Raw genomic sequence first — 19,371 nt, forward strand, 5'->3', positions numbered from 1 at the left:
GATCAATTAACCCTCCTGTTATGTTCAGGGTCAGATTGACCCTTTTCAAAGTAAAAAAAAGTGTTTTTTTATTATGAAACTTCTTCTACTTGCCTTAATTAGTGTAATCAACATATAAAATAAAAATGGTTCCTTTCACATATTTGCAACACCCACTGCATGTTAATTTTACATAGATACTGTTCGTGGGTCAGTTTGACCCTGCAGCCAAAGTGGAGGCTAAAAGGAGCCAGAAGTGTCAAATACTAATTGTTTCTTTGCAACTGTGTGACATATTTCACCCCAATCACGTACACACACACACACACACGCACGCACACACGCACGCACGCACGCACGCACGCACGCACACACACACGCACACACGCACACACGCACGCACACACACACACACACACACCCTCTCCCTATCTCTTGACCTCATCTGTAACACGGGGCCCGGTGTTCTCAATCCCCGACAGCCCAGCGTAGCCACACCCACTGTCACCTGGAACTCAAAGAATACCGACAGCGACACATACATACTAGGGGAGGGTTGTCACATTGTCAATATGCTTATGGGAAAGTTCAAAGACAATGTATTCATGTTTCTTGAACGTGTTACTCTCAACCTAGGGGAAAGCAAGAGCGCAATATTAAGGTGCCTCTCTCCTTCTTCACTCCCAAGGATGACCAAACAAACGTAACTTCAGTCCAACACATTCCTTTGATTTTAACTTACAAGAATCTAAACCTGAGAAGGGCAAATGCCGAAATATGAAAATAAAAACATGTATGTAATAACCAAAAATAACTCTAATAACAAAAAGATTGTGCTTCAAGAAATATTAAAGGAAGAAATGACAAAGACCTTTCCTAACTCTTCACCTGAAAACTGGTGTATAAAATAAAGGCTGCTCTCCCTGACCACTTATACACAATACGCACACCACTTACATTATTTACAGAACTACAATGCTTGCTGTTGTTATTAGCTCTAACACACACACAATAGAACTACAGGGATGAATTGGAATTGGAGGAAGTAGGAGGGTCAAGGAGTTCTTTCTGTCCAATCAACAGCGGACACCTGCAGTACAGTATAAAGGAAGGAGCACACAAAGAAAACAGAACCACAGAAAGAACAATATAACATTACATACATAAAAAGCACAATACTCATATGACTCACAGCTCTGATACACATACGAGGTAAGAGATGTTTCATTTGAAGCTTCTGTGAGGAGTTTTTAGCAGGTTATAAACACAGACTGTATGAAACATTGACATAGTTGCAGGGATGTCACCCACTGGTTTTTGATGAGGGAATCAGGAGCTAAACAACGGCGGTCCCCATATTGGAAATGCAGACTCAACCTAAAACTCTGTCAACCTAGAAACAAAGAGGTGGTGCTAAGGCCGTAAGCCCCCTAGCAAACCATTACATCACATCTGCATGAGATAGATAGATAGATAGATAGATAGATAGATAGATAGATAGATAGATAGATAGATAGATAGATAGATAGATAGATGGATAGATGGATAGATGGATATGTCCCTGAAGAGGGCGCAGAGAACAGAGGAAAACATAAACATGCTAAGCAGAGACGTGAGCAGAGCAGGCATTGTGCACAGCAGAGACAGACTGATAATACACACCACAGTCAGGGTCAAGGGGAAGAGTGCTTGTTTAGAGCTCATATGGCTGTGAGAACAAAGCTCTCGCTGAAATTGGCCAGCCTGCACATGGGTAGCCTATACCTACAGGCAGAAGGGAGGGGCGTGGAGTGCTTGTACAGAAGGTGGTCAGGGTCATTTGTGACTGTAAGATCTTTCTGTTTCAGTAAGGAGGTGAGGCAGTCAGACAGAGTTGGGTTATCTTGAGATGACTGATGTAATTGGTGACTGTGAGCATTTGAAAAAAGCATATTGACACCATGCTAAAGAACTGGTTCAATAATACTGATACAGGAGGAGAAGAAGATAGGGTTGGATGGACAGGCGGCTTAATTCACGGATGGCTGAGAGCCTCTGTTGACAATGTTTGTGAATGTCTGTGATGTGCTGATCGAAACTTATTGTCCAGTGTGATGCTGAGGTATTTGAAGGTCTCCTCCACCTCTCTCCTGTCTCCTTTGATGGTGATGGGGGGTGAACCAGAGCTTTGAAGAGGTTGATGAGCATTTCTTTGCTACTTGAGATGTTAAGGTGTAAAAAGCTGTTGTCACACCAGGTACTGAGATGTGACATAGACTGTTAATAGGCAGAGAGGGAGGAGAGGGTAGAGGGTATAGGTGGATGGGCTTTTGGCCAACTGCTTTTTGAATCCTCAACAGAGTCAGGGGTACGTACAGATTTGGCAGAGGGCTCCTGAGCTCTTGTGTTGATCACCACATGTCTTAAGCCGTGTCCACATTTCTTTTTCTGTATAGGAAGCTGAAATTGGTCTGCATTAGATTTCCTTCAAAATGCATTCAATAAGTCGATCAATCTTTCATTATATAGCACCAAATCACAACACATGCTATCTCAAGATGCTTTACAAACATAGCAGTTCTGGACTGTACTCTACAAAGACTCAAGATCAAGACAGGATCAGATCCAGTCCCATCTTACAGACAGGACTCAGTCTGATCTCATCTTAATCCACCATGAGCAGAGCACTTTGCAGCATTTAGCAAGTTACAGCAGCAAGGACAAACTTCCTTTAACAGACAGAAACCTCCAGCAGGACCAGACTCATGTAAGACACACATCTGAGTTGGGGTTGGAAAGAGGGATAGAAGGAGAGCAGGGTTCCCACGCGTCCTGGAAAACCTGGAAAACCTGGAAAACCTGGAAAACCTGGAAAACCTGGAAAACCTGGAAAACAGTTGACCAGTTTTCCAGTACTGGAAAATGGGAGAAAAAAGTAAAATGTCCTGGAAAATCACAGATTGTCCTGGAAAATTATTCCAACATGACTGCGTGCGACCTGACAAGGTTAAAAAAAAACACATCCCCATTCAACAACTGAGGCCATTTTTGTCATTCAGTTCTATTTCGGTCAATTTATGCACTGATCCTCTGATTATTATTATTTCTTTATTTCAGTAAGGCAGCTTCCAGATTCCTTTGATGGCTCTTTTGTTTTTTTACTCAGCTAATTTTATATTTTTTGAGAAAAGAGAAAGCTGAGATGAGAGTTGGCCATAAAAGGAATCTCTTATCTCATTGTTACTTGGTTGCACTAATAAAGTGCTGTACATCTGTGGCTGCATTGTTCTATGATTAATTTGCCATCATTTTTAAGCATGTAAGAGATGATTTCATGGATAGCCATAGACTGCACGTCTTTCAATGTAGACTTCCACTGAGAGGAACATATTAGACTATTTAGGAACTAAATTAGGAACTCAACTTAGGCTGTCATACCAGCTTCATCATCACTGAAAATGTCCTGGAAATGTCCTGGAAAATGATCTCTGGAAAAGAGTGGGAACCCTGGGAGAGGAAGAGATAGAGATGATAGTGGTGAGACTGATAGTAGTAAAAGTTGTGCATGAACATCACTTTCAGAGGACAGGACTAGTTTTAACTAATACTGACTTGTTTCTGTGACTTGAGATGACACAGCCATAGAAGACGAAATGCAACATATGTCACAGATTGAGTCCTCACAATTAGGAAACTAGTCCTGATGTGTAAAAGCAGTGGATTGATCCTTTAATTAAGCTACTCAATCAGTCACAAGTAATCAGCCACAGTGACCACATGTTTGAATCAATACAGTGTTCTGTGTTCTAAATGAAAACAGCATGTCTTCATAGTAAAACAAGGAGTTGCCCATCGTCGAGGTGTATTTTTTTATTAATTAAATTCACTGGAAAATAAATTAATTTGTGTTATAAACTGAAGCTCAGTTTTTTCCTCAGGTTGTAGTAAATCATTTTTAACCATGTGTCCTGTTTCCATTTTTTCCGTTATGCCTCTGATAATTCAAATGTGAGTTATTTCCATTCGCTGTAGCTCAAGGGGATCTCTGGATGTAGGCTGGACCAGCTTTAAATAAAAGTAATGTTGCAGAGCATTTGATTTGCTTAGCCATGCATACAGCTGCTCGTGTCGAACGCCTGCCTAGTCCTGTTTTTTTTTTTCTATCCAGACCAAATTGTCCATAATCTACCTGAGCCGTGGCGTTCCCTTGGGAGTGAGCAGGTATGGTTTGCTATGACAGCCTGGCCTAATTCTGGCAACACATGCAGATGAGCTAAATCCAACAGCAACATGGGACGCCCTCAATTTAAAGTCACCACCACCTCACTACCCAGATTTACTCCTTTTGGTGCAACGATAAGCAATTATTGTAAATCTCCATGAAAAATATGCGCCAGTAATTCCCCTTTGAGTGGCTGTATTTTTGGATCACAATGGGCTGCTACCTAGTGGAGGATGTGCCAGCAGAAGAAAGGGTATCCTTGCCCACCTACATCCTGCTGCTGTTAAAATATGAAGTTAGGGGACAATAGACGGCTTTGCAGGGATAAATCCATCCTTCAGTCCCTGCTGTGTTTATGTGGCTCTGCTGCCGGACACTCACACATCCATAAAATAAACAATCCACCTTAAATTCCTCATGCGTGCCCATGTCATTTGGCCGCTTTTGGCAAAAAAAGTCTGGACACTGTTAAATCCACCTGCCTGACTACAGGTTTGTCTCGAGCCTGAGTGTCTGCAGCAGCTTCAGGCAGATGGAGTTGTTATTTTGCACAAACACAGGCTAGGCACCGCTCCATCGTGTTATTGAAATAACCAAGCCTTCATCCCACAGGCATGTTTGCAGAGCTGAGAAAGACACAAAGTGACACTCGTCAGGCCTGTGATCGTTACAAGATCTACCTCTGTGCCAGGGGAGGTTATGCTTATCTAGTGTTTCACCCGAGCACAGTGTATGACAACCACCAACTGTGACAGCCTGAAAGTATGCAGCGATAAGAAGGATTTAACACATTTCTCTCTGTCTTAACTCCACTTTTTACCGTGTGGGGTTTTTTGAACTTTTTTTTTTACAAATGGTGTGGAGGTAAAATCTTGATTCCTTGTTTGTCTGCTTGTTTGTTCAACCAGGGGCCACAGAGGTACGGGAAGGAGCGCGGCAGCACCTCGGGGGACAGCAGCAGCAGCAGCAGCAGCAGCCACACACAGCAAAGTTCCTACAAATGTTTTAACGAGGGAGGGACAAGCTCCGAGAGCCAGAGGGGCAGCAGGGAGTGCTGGATACAGGCCCCCGCTGTTAGCAGTCACACATGACTCATATGAAGACTATGTAAGTCCAATCCTTTTTGCACACACTGACTTCACCTGATGTTAGTTTGACTTGACTGCGCATGTACGTTTTGGTTTGATCTGTTTGCACGTGAACTGGGCGAGTATTGCTCGACATGGAGAGGTCTTCCAGGCAGCCATTGGTTTGAATTATTTTGAAGAACATGATAGACAAGTTTCCTGACATGTATTTTGATTTTGAAAGCTGATCTTATCACAATATAGACTTTTTCTGGTGACATTCTTAAGGCAGAAGCTCCTAAGTGTTTATTTTTTTGTTGTATTGCTTTAATTTTAAGTTTGCAAAATATCTAAAATTAATAAATCTGACAAATGAATTGTATCATGGATACAAAAAACATATCATGGATCTAACAGCTTAATCATAATAGCTAGCTTTAGCATTCAACCAATTCCGAGCCAGCATAACCTTTAGCTATGTAACATTACTGTTAGGAATGTATTCTCCCTTACTGACTGTATAAAAACATTGACGGTACAATAGCTCCTCAGAAGTGAAGCAAACATTTTTAGAGCTTCCCCTGGTGACTGGCTTCAATATAAGTCTTAAAGCCCGCCTCCTCCATGTTAACAGATGGAACATGGGTCAAAATTAAAACACATGCCACAGTTCTCTCAAACATGGTTTCTGTTGTAGAAGTTAGTTCTTATCATGCTGATTTATGATCAAATGTTAATTCTTCTGAAACATGTAGTTTTCATTAGTTATCTGATCTCTTAAAAAAGAGGTGTAACGTTATGATTGACAGCTCTGTTGACAAATGGAGGCTCTTAAAGCATTCTTTACCAGATTAGCAAGGTACAGGAGGAACATAGCAAACACTAACACTAACATAAGAGTCCTTTAACTTTCCATATATGTAGATGTCTGCTTCATATCAACCCAGAAACCTGTTCTAATGTGGACTGTTCTGAAGGATGGAGGCACTGCTTATATATTAATACACAGTCAATGGTCTTCCTTAACATACTGCCTAACATGATCAATAGAAATGTAAGCTGGATAGTGGATGACATGCTAACTTTAGCTTGTTGTCTAAATCCAGCTGATGAGTAATGAACTGTTGTTTTTGAAGTTGAAGTCTTGTTGTTTCTTTTGGATATACACATGCATAAAAAAACTGGGGCATGGTCTGATATATGAATAGATCCGATATAACATTTTTTAATATTTTCAACAGAAGTTTGTGGAACAAGAAAAAAGTCAATCCGCGAATAAGACCTATGTGGATTAGAGTAAAATGTATAATCTTTAGTGCCTGGGTTTAGCAGACGCCAAATATCTATCAAACCTGTTTCATTTATCATTTGATTAAGAGCTTTTTGTCTATGGCTTGGAATAGTTGTTAGCTTGTGGGGTTGCCTATCCAGTTTCCCATCTAAAACACAATTCCAGTCGCCTCCAATAATAACATTAGGGGCATTATACTGCACTAGCAATGAGGTTATTTTTGTAAAAAAAGTTTAACTGGATATTTGGAGCAGCATAAACATTTAAAATATTCACCATTTCTCCGTATAAGAAACCATGCAGAAAGACTTTGTTGTTTCTGATCAGCCAGGAATTTTGAGATTAAAACATTTTGTGGAGGGGCGCCGCTGAACTAGCGGTCTAAGCGTGCACCCCATATACAGAGGCCATAGCCCTTGTCGCAGAGGTCGCAGGTTTGATTCCAGCCCTGATCCATTTGCTGCATGTCCTCCCCCTCTCCCTACCCCCACATCTCCTGTCTCTCTTCAGCTGTTCTATATAATAAAAAAAAGAAAACATTTCGTGGGATTCTTATTTTGCAAACCTGGAAAACAGCAGACCAATTTTATAACAAGAATTGAGAGAGTGTAACATCAAAGAAAAGTCGTCTTTATGTCAAGTGCAGAGTCATATGCAAGGGCAATTTTACTTCCTCTTTTCCCTCATTTTTAAAACCTTTGTCTTTCTTTTCATGGAAACTCTCAGAGGAAAAATATGATTCCCAGTTATATATTCCTCTGAACTAAACATGAGGTCAAGCTTTAGGTTCTAAGGATTGAACACACACTAAATAACTTGAAGTATCTTTGCTGTCTATAAATAGGAGCAATTTGTCTCAAGATGTCTTGTTAGTTTACTCTTCCTATTGTCATTTCTGACAGTTTTGCCCGACAGATGAGGCATTCTGTTACGGACAAAAAGCCAAGAATCTTTCCTCGTGCAGCCAGATTTTTATTTTCTCAGTTGGCTCAGGTTTGGTCATCTTAGACTGTTGGGATGTATCAGCTTGAGCTCTATTTACTGTGACAAATCTTTCCATCACCAGCTGTGACAGTTGCTATTTCTGACTGTTGTGTGCCTGGAATTTTAATCGCATATTTAACAGGATTTCTAATATTGTGATGTTGTTGTTCCTTCCTTTTTCTTATTTTGATGTTTGAAGACCTGATGTGTGTGATGTAGTTCAAGTGCAAAGTCACATCAATTTTTAATGAGGTAAAACGTTCAAAGAGCACTCTTGGTCTGACCTTAAGCCACCCCTCCTTCTCTTTATAAACGACTTTGTAAGATGAGTACGAGTTCCAAGAAATGATTGCCATGAAAGCGTGGATATGAATGGACTAGCTTGATGCTTTTATAGGAAGTGTTTTCACTTGTCAATTTTCACTTTAAAGATGAAGCTCAAAGATGAAACATTTCCAAGGGAGATCATTTAGGTGTAGATCTGTAGGGAACTTTTAGATTTCTTTCAGTGATGGAATAATAGACTGTCATGGCTGCTTTAGACGTAGCATCTCCAAGGAATTCACTCTTCTTCATTTTAATGCAATTGTCTTGAAATGTGAGTATGTAGATTGAAAAAGGGTTCAAAATGTGGTCCATTAGCAGACCTGTTTTTCATTAGAAAGACTGCAATCATTATGGTATGAAAATGCCAGTGCCATAAGAGCTTAATTTATATTTGATCACATTTAAATCAATTTAAATCAATTTAAATGTGACCATTTAATAGTAATAATTTTTGCTAGTGAAAATTGGTTCATTATAAAATCAAGTTTAGGTCTTGAGAGTGTTTTGAAAAAGGCGTCATCATATATTCAGGCCAACATTGCAGTAAAGACACCCTCTGCTAGTCATGAGAATGATGCAGGTGTAAGGCATGCTTGCATTAAGCACAAAACCAGAGGCTGCTCCCGCTCCTTATGCACAATCTATGGACTCTGCTTAAAAGCCAACTGAACACTTGAAGAGGTAGGTTGTGCATTGACCAGTGGTTTGTAAAATATGTGTCCACACAGAATGAATATAATACAGGGATCCATAGTATATAGGAACAAAAATCAAAGCCCTTGTTGAAGGTAAGCCTGCCCTCAGATCTTGGAAATTTCTCAAGGTCATTTTGAGAAGACTACCCAAGGTGAGCTCCAAGATTCATCCAAATGGAAAAAGGCAACACTCTTACCAGTCTATTTCCTCAGAGCCTTCCTGCTAAGCAAAGCCCCCATGTGTGCTGGCAATTGAAGATTGGGCTGTCTGCATGGGGAAATGCACAAGCGCAGTCTCATTACCAAACCAAATTGAGTTCTGATGTGGAGCCTGTGTATATCTGAGGAGTGAAAAGGCGAGGCATTTCTTCTCTTTGTAATTGGAGGTTGGAAAGAGGGGTGGGAGCGCAGAGACTAGGGGATTATGGAAAGATGAGTTTGTCCTGAACATTTTCTTCCCTCATATCTCACTTTGCTATTTTTTTTCTGCTACATTACATGATTTTCCTTGAGCATGTTTCCAGAATGAAGCAAGACATACTTAGGTTATACAAAGGTCTGGGTTGTTTGTTTTTCCACCAGTAAGTATACAAGATGCTGCTCTACATGTCTCTTGTTCTCTACATAAATTCTGCACTGTTAAATTTACTGAAACATAATAACAGATCAGCGGGAGCAGATGTGTCTCGGTAGCTGCATCCTGTTTCTGTCTTTGTTAAAATATGCACCATAGCTTGTATGGGTATCGTGTAAACAGCTGATTGATGGACGTTGTCAAACTGTCAGTCTGTCTCATAAAAGTGATACGGCCAGAATGTCCATAATTGTATCTAATCGAGGGTGGTATCGATTTAAAACTTCAGTAGAAAGCATGAGGCAGCTGGTAGTGATCATGTATCATTGTTTGTTTTATAATTTATGAACATTTCCTCTTCATCTCAACCTGCATACTTTATCCTCTACAGAGGCAAATTCATTGCTTGTTTTCTTTGTTTCTCCCAGAGCGAACTTCTTTGTCATTTTTACCATTCAGGTTTACAGAAAGCTAGAATCCTTCACCCGTCTGATACCTGCTAAAATCATAGAAATCAGCCTGGAGAGAAGCAAAAACACATTAGCACTCTGAACAGTTGTTTTCAAGGCCATAATTAACTGAGGCTTCCTTTTTTCTTTTAGATTATGAAGGATAATGCCGCTAGTGTTGAGCATTTTTCTTGATACCAACCAATCTCGTGTTTGCAAACAAAGTCAACATAAAATATTGAAATGTACATTTAGTCTGTGTAACCACAGCCAGATATATCTTTTTATCCTCCTCGCATAGAGCCATATTGTCGTACAAAAACTCTTATAAACACATCATTTAGCCCCAATGTTGCACCCACTGGCATTTTCCTGCATCACATTGAACCGAAGCATTGTAGTTTATTTATAATTGGCTTTCCTGCTGCTTCTTTACAAGCTTATCAAGCAGTAAATGTCTATTCCACCAAATCAACTGCTTAAAATAGTCCACAACTGAACATAATTCACCACTTCTTGAGAAGTGTTTGCTTGAAACCAGTTTTGTTGGAGAGTTTCTTGCATTTAAGACTATATTCTATTATTATCAATAATAATGATAACTTTATGTGTAGTGCACCTTTCGAAACTAGAGTTACAAGGTGCCTCACAGGCAGACATTAAATTACGAAAGGCAAAAAACAAGCAGATTAAAGAGGGTTATATCAAAATGTTAAAATAACCAACAGAAAATAATGATAAGAATAATATTATTTTATTTTATTGAGTGTGCAAGGGTCTAAATACATCAATACATTCTGTGATTCAAATAATTAGTCATCTTAATTCCAAAAAAATAAATGAAATAAAAGCACAATAAACAACCAAAAAACAAAAACAAGGAAATCATATTTTATTTCATAGATCCTGCTTGTGTTATTCATTCACATTACAGTTACATTAAATTGATCTCACAGGTAGTTTGTATCCCTTACACCCACTCTGACATGATACTGATAAGAATAAAAAGATTAACCAATAGAATAACCAGTGAAGAAGAGAAGGCCCATGATTAAAGAACATTTCAGTAAGGGCTTAAAAAAGGACACAGACACCTCTGGAAGGGAATTCTAGACATGTTCTCTCTTTGGATGTTCTTAAGTGATAAGTGTCCTGGTCGTTAAAAAAAAGTTAAAATTCAGACCAACATATTTTTTGAAATGTTAGAAAACACTCAGAAAAAACTAGACACAGCCTACATACGACTTCATCTCCATTTTCTAGATCAAAATGCTGAGAAACCACACCGAAAGAACAAGATGCCGTCTGTCATCTGTGCTAGTTTGCATCCAGGTAGTAGAGCATTGTGTCGCTCAGTCTATACGTTGCCTCATTTGAATTGCATGCAGCTAGTTTAATGATTGATAGTCACTACCTGATGCAAATATGTACAGCACTGTTAAATGTTGTCCTGTTGTGTATGCATGTGTCTTCCTTAACATTTCCTCATTGCTGCTTCCTGATTGTCTTGCTCCATGTATTTTATGTCCATGGACACTTTCTCAAAGACGGTCATATCATGTCCTTATGTAGCTTTTAGTCATTTTAATCGTATGGTGCTGTACTTTTCTTTTCTTCTCTTTTTTGTTTGTTTGTGTTTTGGTTTCTTCTCTACCTTCTTATTTTGATCTTATTTTACCCTATTTTATCTTTGTTTAATCTTGATCTTTTTAGGTAGCCTTTTTAACATCTGGCAAGGGACTACGGATGTAAACAAGCCTTTTGGCTAACTCTGGCATATTTGCAGAAGTCTTAATTAATATGCATGGGCCTTTTAAATAATAAATAAATAAATTGTAGCGTTATGGTAGTAGCTACTAACCAGAGCTACAGGCCTGGCACAATATATGATCATAAAATTGTGAACATGTTTTGGTCTGTCTTTTGTTGTTTTTCTTCCCAATAAGAAAAAACAGAATGTAACCAACCTCATTTTTTAAAGAACACAACCCAGAAACTGTTTCACTTGACAGGAATTGCTGCAGGTCTGACATTTAAAAAGCAGCCATTGAGGTATCTCATTTTTTGTTGGTTTTATGGCACCTGTAGACAGAGCAATATGTCTTATCTCTGATACAGTCCTGCACATGTAGTATGCTCTGAAAAAAATCTTATCCTACCTTTTTTAACTGACAAACCTATTACTTTTTGTTAAACAGCTGTGAGGCAGTATAAGTGGAAAATATTCCTGATTTATTTTGTAAATTGAAGCGATGATTTTGATAATATGTTTAATATTGAATTAAGTTCCTTTTATAACTAATTAAAATTCCCTCATAGTAGGTTCAAGCAGATAACCTGTAAATTAAAAATGAGCATGTTATTGCACAAACAAAAACATGACTTCAATTTACTTCATAATTCTGAGAGGGTAGTGTTTGTTTTGTGTTATAAATATTTTACTTTGGGGTTGTACACTACATGTTGGTTATCTGAAATATTAAAGGAAACATCACATGACAAAATCCTTCCTTTCTTTTCTTTCCTGCATCACAGTATTTTTGAATTCACACTTCCCCTCATCCTTGTGTTCACAACAAGTTATTAATATTTCTGCTCGGTCTTCTGCAAGGAAACTCATTTGCATAGGATTGCTTATTTATAACCCACACATACACATATAGTTATGTAGGCATCCTGTGCTTTTCTACTCATTGTCTTTGGTGAATGAATGACAGGCTATTGTTCTTTTTTTCCTCTGAGGTGAAGTCGCCATAAACAGCACCCGTGTTTCCGCTGTGGAGCAGGTCATCATGTAACAGGGTTTCCTCTGGAGACTGGAGTGATTAATGGACTCTGTCATGCTGTCAGTGTTGTAAAGCTAATACAGTGACAGTGACCATTATTGTGCCTCTTAAAGGATAACTGAGAATCAGAAGTGAAGTGGAGTACAGTGCTTTGGTGCAGAGGGAGTTTGGGAGGTTTTGATCTATATAAATATTGGTATCAACTCCATGGCATGAGCTGTAAATGTTTGTACAAGTTGAGGTCATCATTATTGTGTTACTTTTATAGTCCTGGGCTGATGAGTGGATTCTTTTCATGCTGCTTTCAGAAACCTATTTGCGGCGATACAGAATTTATGACTTTCAAGCTTCTAATTTTAAAGAAAGATGATAAAGAGAGGGTTCAGATATTTAGATTGAAGTTGTTTGAGATACAGTAGATGGCACTCATCATGGCTGAGTCTGGAGAAGATATCGTGAGTATCTTCAGCTAAGTTATATGTACTATTGTGGAAGGGTTGGGGTCTATTAAAGCTGTATTCACACATGCACAGATGTCTTAAAATCTTGCCCACATTTTCTGGGTGAGCTTCATATGTGAACACAAATAGCTAAAATTTTCATCCCAGCTTTACCCAGACTTTTTCCTGCCAGTCCACTGGTACAATTTCTGGGTTAAAGGCTGATTTATACTTCTGCGTCTCCCCTACGCAGCAGGGGCTGACGCAGACATGAGCACCACATACTTGTGCGTCGGTGTGTCCGTGTCGCACAGCTATTCTCTGCCGAAACGCCTGAGGGCAGTGCGGTCTCTCTGATAGCCGGCCGCCTGCTTCCGGTCCCGCTACGATCGCTGTTTACTTTTCCACAGAGATTCAGAGCATGTTATGTTAATCTACAGCTGATACATGTTGCTGTTTATCATACAGACATGATTACATGAAGAATAGAGAGGAGGAGATGAAATACACGGCCGATGTGCGGCCGATGTCCGGGATCCCGGAAGTGCTTTAAATGCGGGAAAGACAAAGCCGCCGAGCGGACCAATCACAGAGCTTGCGGTCCGCGTCGGCCCTACGGGGAGTTACATTTTGGAGGAGGTGCAGGTCAGCTACGTGCGTAGGCCTCGGCTTAGGTACGGGAGCTACGTGGGCCCCCGGCGTAGGGTACGCCGTTGATTCAACGCAGAAGTATAAATCAGCCTTATGTCAGGATAGATTGATGTGAGAACACAGCAGGATTCAGGGAAATTCATAATAAGTGGGAAGGCAGATAGGGATGATGATGTTTATGTCGTGCAACTGGTGCAAAGGCAGGTTCAGTAACAGAAAACTAACAGTAGTGAGATGAATGAAAACATCTGAGGTTGTAGAAGGAAGATCTGTTTTGAGATGGGATCAACATCGATGTCTGCACATCTGTCTGTGTGCATGTAGCATTGAAATAAATGTAAAATCTGTCATCATAGCTTGCTTAGTCAGTAAAGATTAGACTGTAGCTTTCACAGTGTGCTTTTGATGTCATGTCTTTTCGCCTGAGATTCATCCCCCCTCCTGCCAACCATCCCCCTCATCTGACATGGAAAACTTCACACTGTAAGGGACATCTACTTTGGAAAATTATGGGTCCAGAGCTCCTAAAAAATTCTGGAAAAATTCAGGATAGCATGTCTGAAAGAGACTTTAGTAACCTGGTAAATTCCCCATTAAAAACACATCAGTCTTAGTTTACATGTGCTATATCTGGAAAGTTTTCAGCGTTTAACCCTGCCTTCAAAATAGTTGTTAACCCTCCTGTTATGTGTGTTTCTCTAGAACAGCAATAATGTTCCTGGGTCAATTTGACCCAGGCATATTTAATTATCCAAAAGTGTCAGAACACCCAAAAAAACCATTAAACCTTTTTTTTAATCTAATTTTTAACTCCATTTCTAACCATTTAAATCAAGATTTAGTCCCTTGGTGTTCTTTAATTCTCACAGATCATGGTTCAAAGAGGATAACTCACAAATCTTTCATTAAAATTAATGTTAAAACATTTTAAATGTACATTGGAAAGCCCTAGATATAAATACAATAGTTTTACATGACATAGATTTTTTTAAATCTTATTTTACATTTTGAATTTTTTTGTATGAAGTGATGTTGATAAATTAACAAGACACCTCTTCTGTCACATGCTGCCCAGATTTTTATACTGTCTTTAGCTAGAAGGCCTATATTGCCTAAAATTGACTTTAAAAAGGTTCAATTTGACCCCCAACATAAAAGGAGGGTTAATATTTTAAATAATTAGGAGCAGGAAGGTGGAGGGTTGATATTTTTCTGCGACGTTTAAGACACTACTTGACCAAAAATCAGATGGCTTATCATTTCTCGCTTAAGATTTGACTATTGTGCATGATACTTTGTTCAACACTTTTTGAGGCAAGCATGATTAAAAATCGTTCATGATGGAGAGGCTTTTCCAGACTGTTTGACAGTAATTTGTCATATACATTTCATAAAGAAACGAAGCAATCAGACACCATCTGTATTAAGCTGAGAAATGAATGTCCCATCTGTACTTTAATGTGAAAGTGCTTAAAATGCAGATCTCTTATCCAGTGGAGAAGTCTGTTTTCCAGTGATTAGTTATCTGGTTGTTCAGCAGTCAGCTAATGTCTCTGTGTGAAATTGTGAAATTGATTGCTTTAAAATTTTATCAGAGAAATTTCTGTCCAAAAGACAAATGGAGCTTTTATGTAATCTGATACGGGACTCTTTTGAACCATGCAATATGATGCATTACAGTTGTATCATCATCATCATCATCAAGGAAACTTCTTACTCTTTATTTGGCTCCATCAGTGTGTGACCTGATTGGGAAACACTTGGAAGAGTCTGTATTTGTCTTGCATTCATCACAGTGTCGATGTTTGAGTGATTCTTTCAAGTCTTTGATAACAACATTTCCTCCTGAAATCATCAGGTGTATCATGAGGAACACTTTGGATGCTTCTTGAGTGCTACAATTACCGATAATAACTATGCTGTTAGGACTTTTCAACAAGCGTTAATGAATAAATGTTTCTAATCCTCTTGAAAGAGCAGCAGGGAGACATTTCACTGCAATCACTTTAAGTTCCTTCATGTGAAAAGCGCAAAGGGAGAGCAGAGGGAGATTAAAGATGTGATTTATGGCGTTTTATATAAACTGGGACCCTGGCCTCACTTTAAAGATCAAATCCCATCTGGATCAAATCTTATCATTTAATGTCAGAGCTGATGATAGAAGAGATGAATCTGGGAGTGATGCAGGATTCTGTCCCTGACAGTCGACCATGAATTGTACAAATTGCTGGTAGAAATTGAAACGCATGGCTCGGTTTTTAAACCCGAGCCCTGCAACCATACCAAGGCAGCGCGGGGAAATGCCATAATGTGATTAAACACAGAGCTTTGGGAGGCTTTGAAGAAAAAAAAGTCTAATCTATCTACTGTGGAAAAAGCAAAAAGGACACCCTTTTGAAATGGGGGAAAAATTCTCCCCATATCATCTTTTTCATGAACATAAAAGATGCGTGTGATTCAAGAGGTTCTGTATATCTTGTAGGAGAGCAGACACTCAGGCCAGCGTTGTGCACATCTGCTGTAATTGCTTTACAACAATAGGTTCAGCAACACTGCTGAGTTCACATTCGTTAGATTAATTATGGAAATTCTCCATGCAGAACTCTCCTGTTTATTAAAACAGATGTATGACACACTCGCACTCGATTATTTAATAGAAGGGAAAACGCAGGTAGAATGCATAATGGCCTTGGTCTCATCATTGGAGACTGAAGCCAGCTGTAAGGGAAGCCAGTGCAATTATAGTGACTGCTAAGAATTCCCACATGAATGACGACGAGGAGCACTTGTTTTATGTCAATATGCTTGAGAGTAATCAGGTTCAATCTCATCTTTAAAATAGCAAAATAAACCCTTTTCTCAAATCTAACAATGTCAGAATTCAAGTAAATATATTCAAAAGCCAACTCATATTTCAAGAGTATAACCTTCAACAAAGGATGAACGCTGATTGAATTTGCACAGGTGAAAGCAGTGACTAGCTGCATCTATTCACTGAGACAAAAGGCAGCAAATCTCATTTTCCTCCTCATTCTGCAGTGTGGAGAGGCATTCAGAGGCTGCTCCCTATGAAGATCAGTCACTGTCGGGGGACATACAGGTTGTCAATTGATAATGAAGCACAGTGTTAAGGGCCTTTAGCTTCTCGCTGTCCTAATTACACTGAGTGAGCGAGGACTCTCCACCCTTGTGTTAACATTTGATTTATTTTCTCTGGGTTGTTCCAGAGAACCAGTGTTAATTGTTTTTACAGATGAGTGTCAAACTAAACCAATCCAGCCTCATTAATTAGGGGCCGGACTATTTACACATTGTCCTTGTTGAATGTCTGTAGAGCATGTGCCGGGTCAAATTTATGGAGAAGCCATCTGAGAGAAGAGTCATATTTTTTGGGGGGGAGGGGGGGGGGGTGTTCCTGGAGTTGACACTGAAGACTCAAATTCGTTATCACACCTGTTGCATATGGTCTCCTTTAATTTACTAATGAAAAACAATACAAAAATAAAGCATTGTTTGCATAAAATAAGCAGAACACACACACACACACAAAAATCTCAGCTAGGGCTAGCTAGCTACCATCACTCTGTGACTTGGTGTCAGACCTGTGTTTGACTTTAACACACATTTGTCCACTAAATGAGTTTTTCTGTTGTCTAAAGACAGGTTATTATGAGCAAAAAAGATGTGAAAAATCATACTCTTACAGCCTCATAACCATGCCTAAAGGTGTAAGGATACTACTATTGGCACAAGCTAGCTAACTGCCATAAGCTAGTTAGCCTGGTCTGCACGAATTTGAAGCTTATGTTTTATTTTGATATAAATATGTCTACCTTAAATAGTGTTTTCTCATATGTAGGTTTTTATCATTTACAAAATAAGATTAGAACAATTGTTTCACAGCAACATAACCTGCTCATGTAAGTTTAAGCTAGCTAGCCGCTGTAAGCTAGTTAACTGTCTTAAACTGGTGTGCCAGGCGTGCAAATAATTGAGACTTTATTAAGAACAACTTTATATTTATTGCTCTTGTGTTTTTGCTTTTCCAACTCAATGAAAAATACAGCAGTCTCTAAACTTTTAACCCTCAAATTTACTAACATCTTTTATCCTTGGGATCAATTTGACCCCAGCAATTTAAACCTCCAGAAATTGATTGTTACCCAGGTTTATGTGTCAGGTACTTTACGTTTCTTTGTTGACTACCTAAATAGCCTTTAAATAAAATATATTTCAAGAATAAACACAATTTAAAGCATTTAGAAGGACTTTATTTGTGAAATAGAACATCAAACTGCTGCAAGTTTGTCATGTTCTCGTCGGCCCTGCCTTGTTTCTAAGTTATCAAAAAATATGACACAGGACACATCATTGAATGTCTTTGGAGACATGGTGTGTTATAGTGACCTGTATATCATCCAAAACAACCAAAACAAATGTGTGTATGTTGATATGTCTTATGTTTTATACAGCTAAAACAGCCTGGGGTCAAATTGACCCCAAGGAGCACTGATGCGAATTTTTTTTTACAGGAAATTGGAACAGATCAACATACAAATTTTATGTTTTCACAGTTGTCCCCATTAAATTAGGAAAAGTCATGAAATATGAAGCCATATAATCATTAATTTAGAGACGTTAAAAATTGAATGGGGTCCAATTGACCCAAAGGATAATAGGAGGGTTAATATGCAAAGTATCATTCTTCTGAAGCTGCATGTTTTAGCATTAAGAGAAATATAACTCAAAGCTGCAGTTTGATTTTTGTAATAAAGATTTCTGAGCTATGATTGAACTGATGATGTGTTACATAGGACTCCTCATAAAGATGTGACAATCCATCTTCACTCTTATTCTAATTATCTGTATCAACCTATCAGATTGAGTCAGACACAGGTTTACTTGGCTGTTGCTGCTTTAAGGTTTTAAAATAACACTAGACCGAACAACCCAAAGCTTCAGTCAAGAAAAAGTTTGGAGCAGTATTTCTTTAGAAAATGTTTTTCTCAGGAAACATTTTTCAGATGAGAAAGCCTAAACTGGATAACCGCTGTGTTAGGAAGTGTAAACAGCAGCGTGACACTGAGATAGCTTTATCAATACCTTCCTCATTTTAAGCTGAGCACACACACATCTTCTGGGTAAATAAACAGCTTCACACAGTATGCTGGACCAGGACGCATTAAAATGAATTTACCGTCTCTATCACTTATTTAGTTATTTATGTTGCATATCTAATGCCCTGAGAACAACACTGACATTATATATATCTAAAGCCAGGAGAAATTATTACAACTCAGTGGTAAAGACACTCCTTTTTAATAAATATCAGCCATGGTCCAGTTTTACATGACTGCTCATTCCTGTAATTCTTTATCATAACTGAAGGTTTAGTTTCATATTCAATGTGACTGAAATAAATCCACTGATTGCCTTACATTCATGGTCCAGTGTGGAGCGATTTGTCATGTGGGATTGCTAACAAAACAGTCAATTACAGAGATATGCAGCTCTCTGGCTCTGCCTTTGTGGGGAAAGACTCATGCAAGAAAAAGGAGAAGTATTGGATCCCCTGAACAACTTAATCCCTGACATAATCCCTAACTTTAATTTAGTCAAAGTCATGTTCACACAAATAAAGCCACACAGAAACCAGAACGGTTTGAATCAGCACTACCAGACAGGAGCGAGAGAGTGTGTACAAGTCCCTAAAATGTAATTTATTTTGTGCAGCTGTACTTGATGTCCTTCACACCGATGTGTCACAGAGCATTACCAAAAGCAGCTACACCTAAAGCAAGATGATATTACCCCATTGTTACAGGCAGACATTGGGGATAATGGGATGTTGAGGACATGTCTAGAATAAACAGGCTTCTTTTGAGCTTTCAACACATTTCATTCTGCTGATTTAAAACGAGTCGGAT

At 38.9% G+C, this 19,371-nt stretch overlaps 1 protein-coding gene across 5 annotated transcripts in view; it reads left to right on the plus strand.

The window, feature by feature from the left end:
* Positions 1-19,371, plus strand: part of khdrbs2 (KH domain containing, RNA binding, signal transduction associated 2) — a 128,484-nt gene that overhangs the window by 85,139 nt on the left and 23,974 nt on the right. For all 5 annotated transcript variants that reach the window (XR_004630937.1, XR_004630938.1, XR_004630939.1 and 2 more), the window contains exon 6: positions 5,089-5,287. Coding sequence is in view for 1 of the 5 variants with exons in the window: in XM_034681220.1 (XP_034537111.1) it covers positions 5,089-5,287 (199 nt within the window). In the remaining 4 variants the exon portion in view is untranslated. The remainder of the gene's footprint in view (positions 1-5,088; positions 5,288-19,371) is intronic.

This window comes from Notolabrus celidotus, chromosome 4, assembly GCF_009762535.1.
Source record: "Notolabrus celidotus isolate fNotCel1 chromosome 4, fNotCel1.pri, whole genome shotgun sequence".
Lineage (NCBI taxonomy): Eukaryota > Metazoa > Chordata > Actinopteri > Labriformes > Labridae > Notolabrus > Notolabrus celidotus.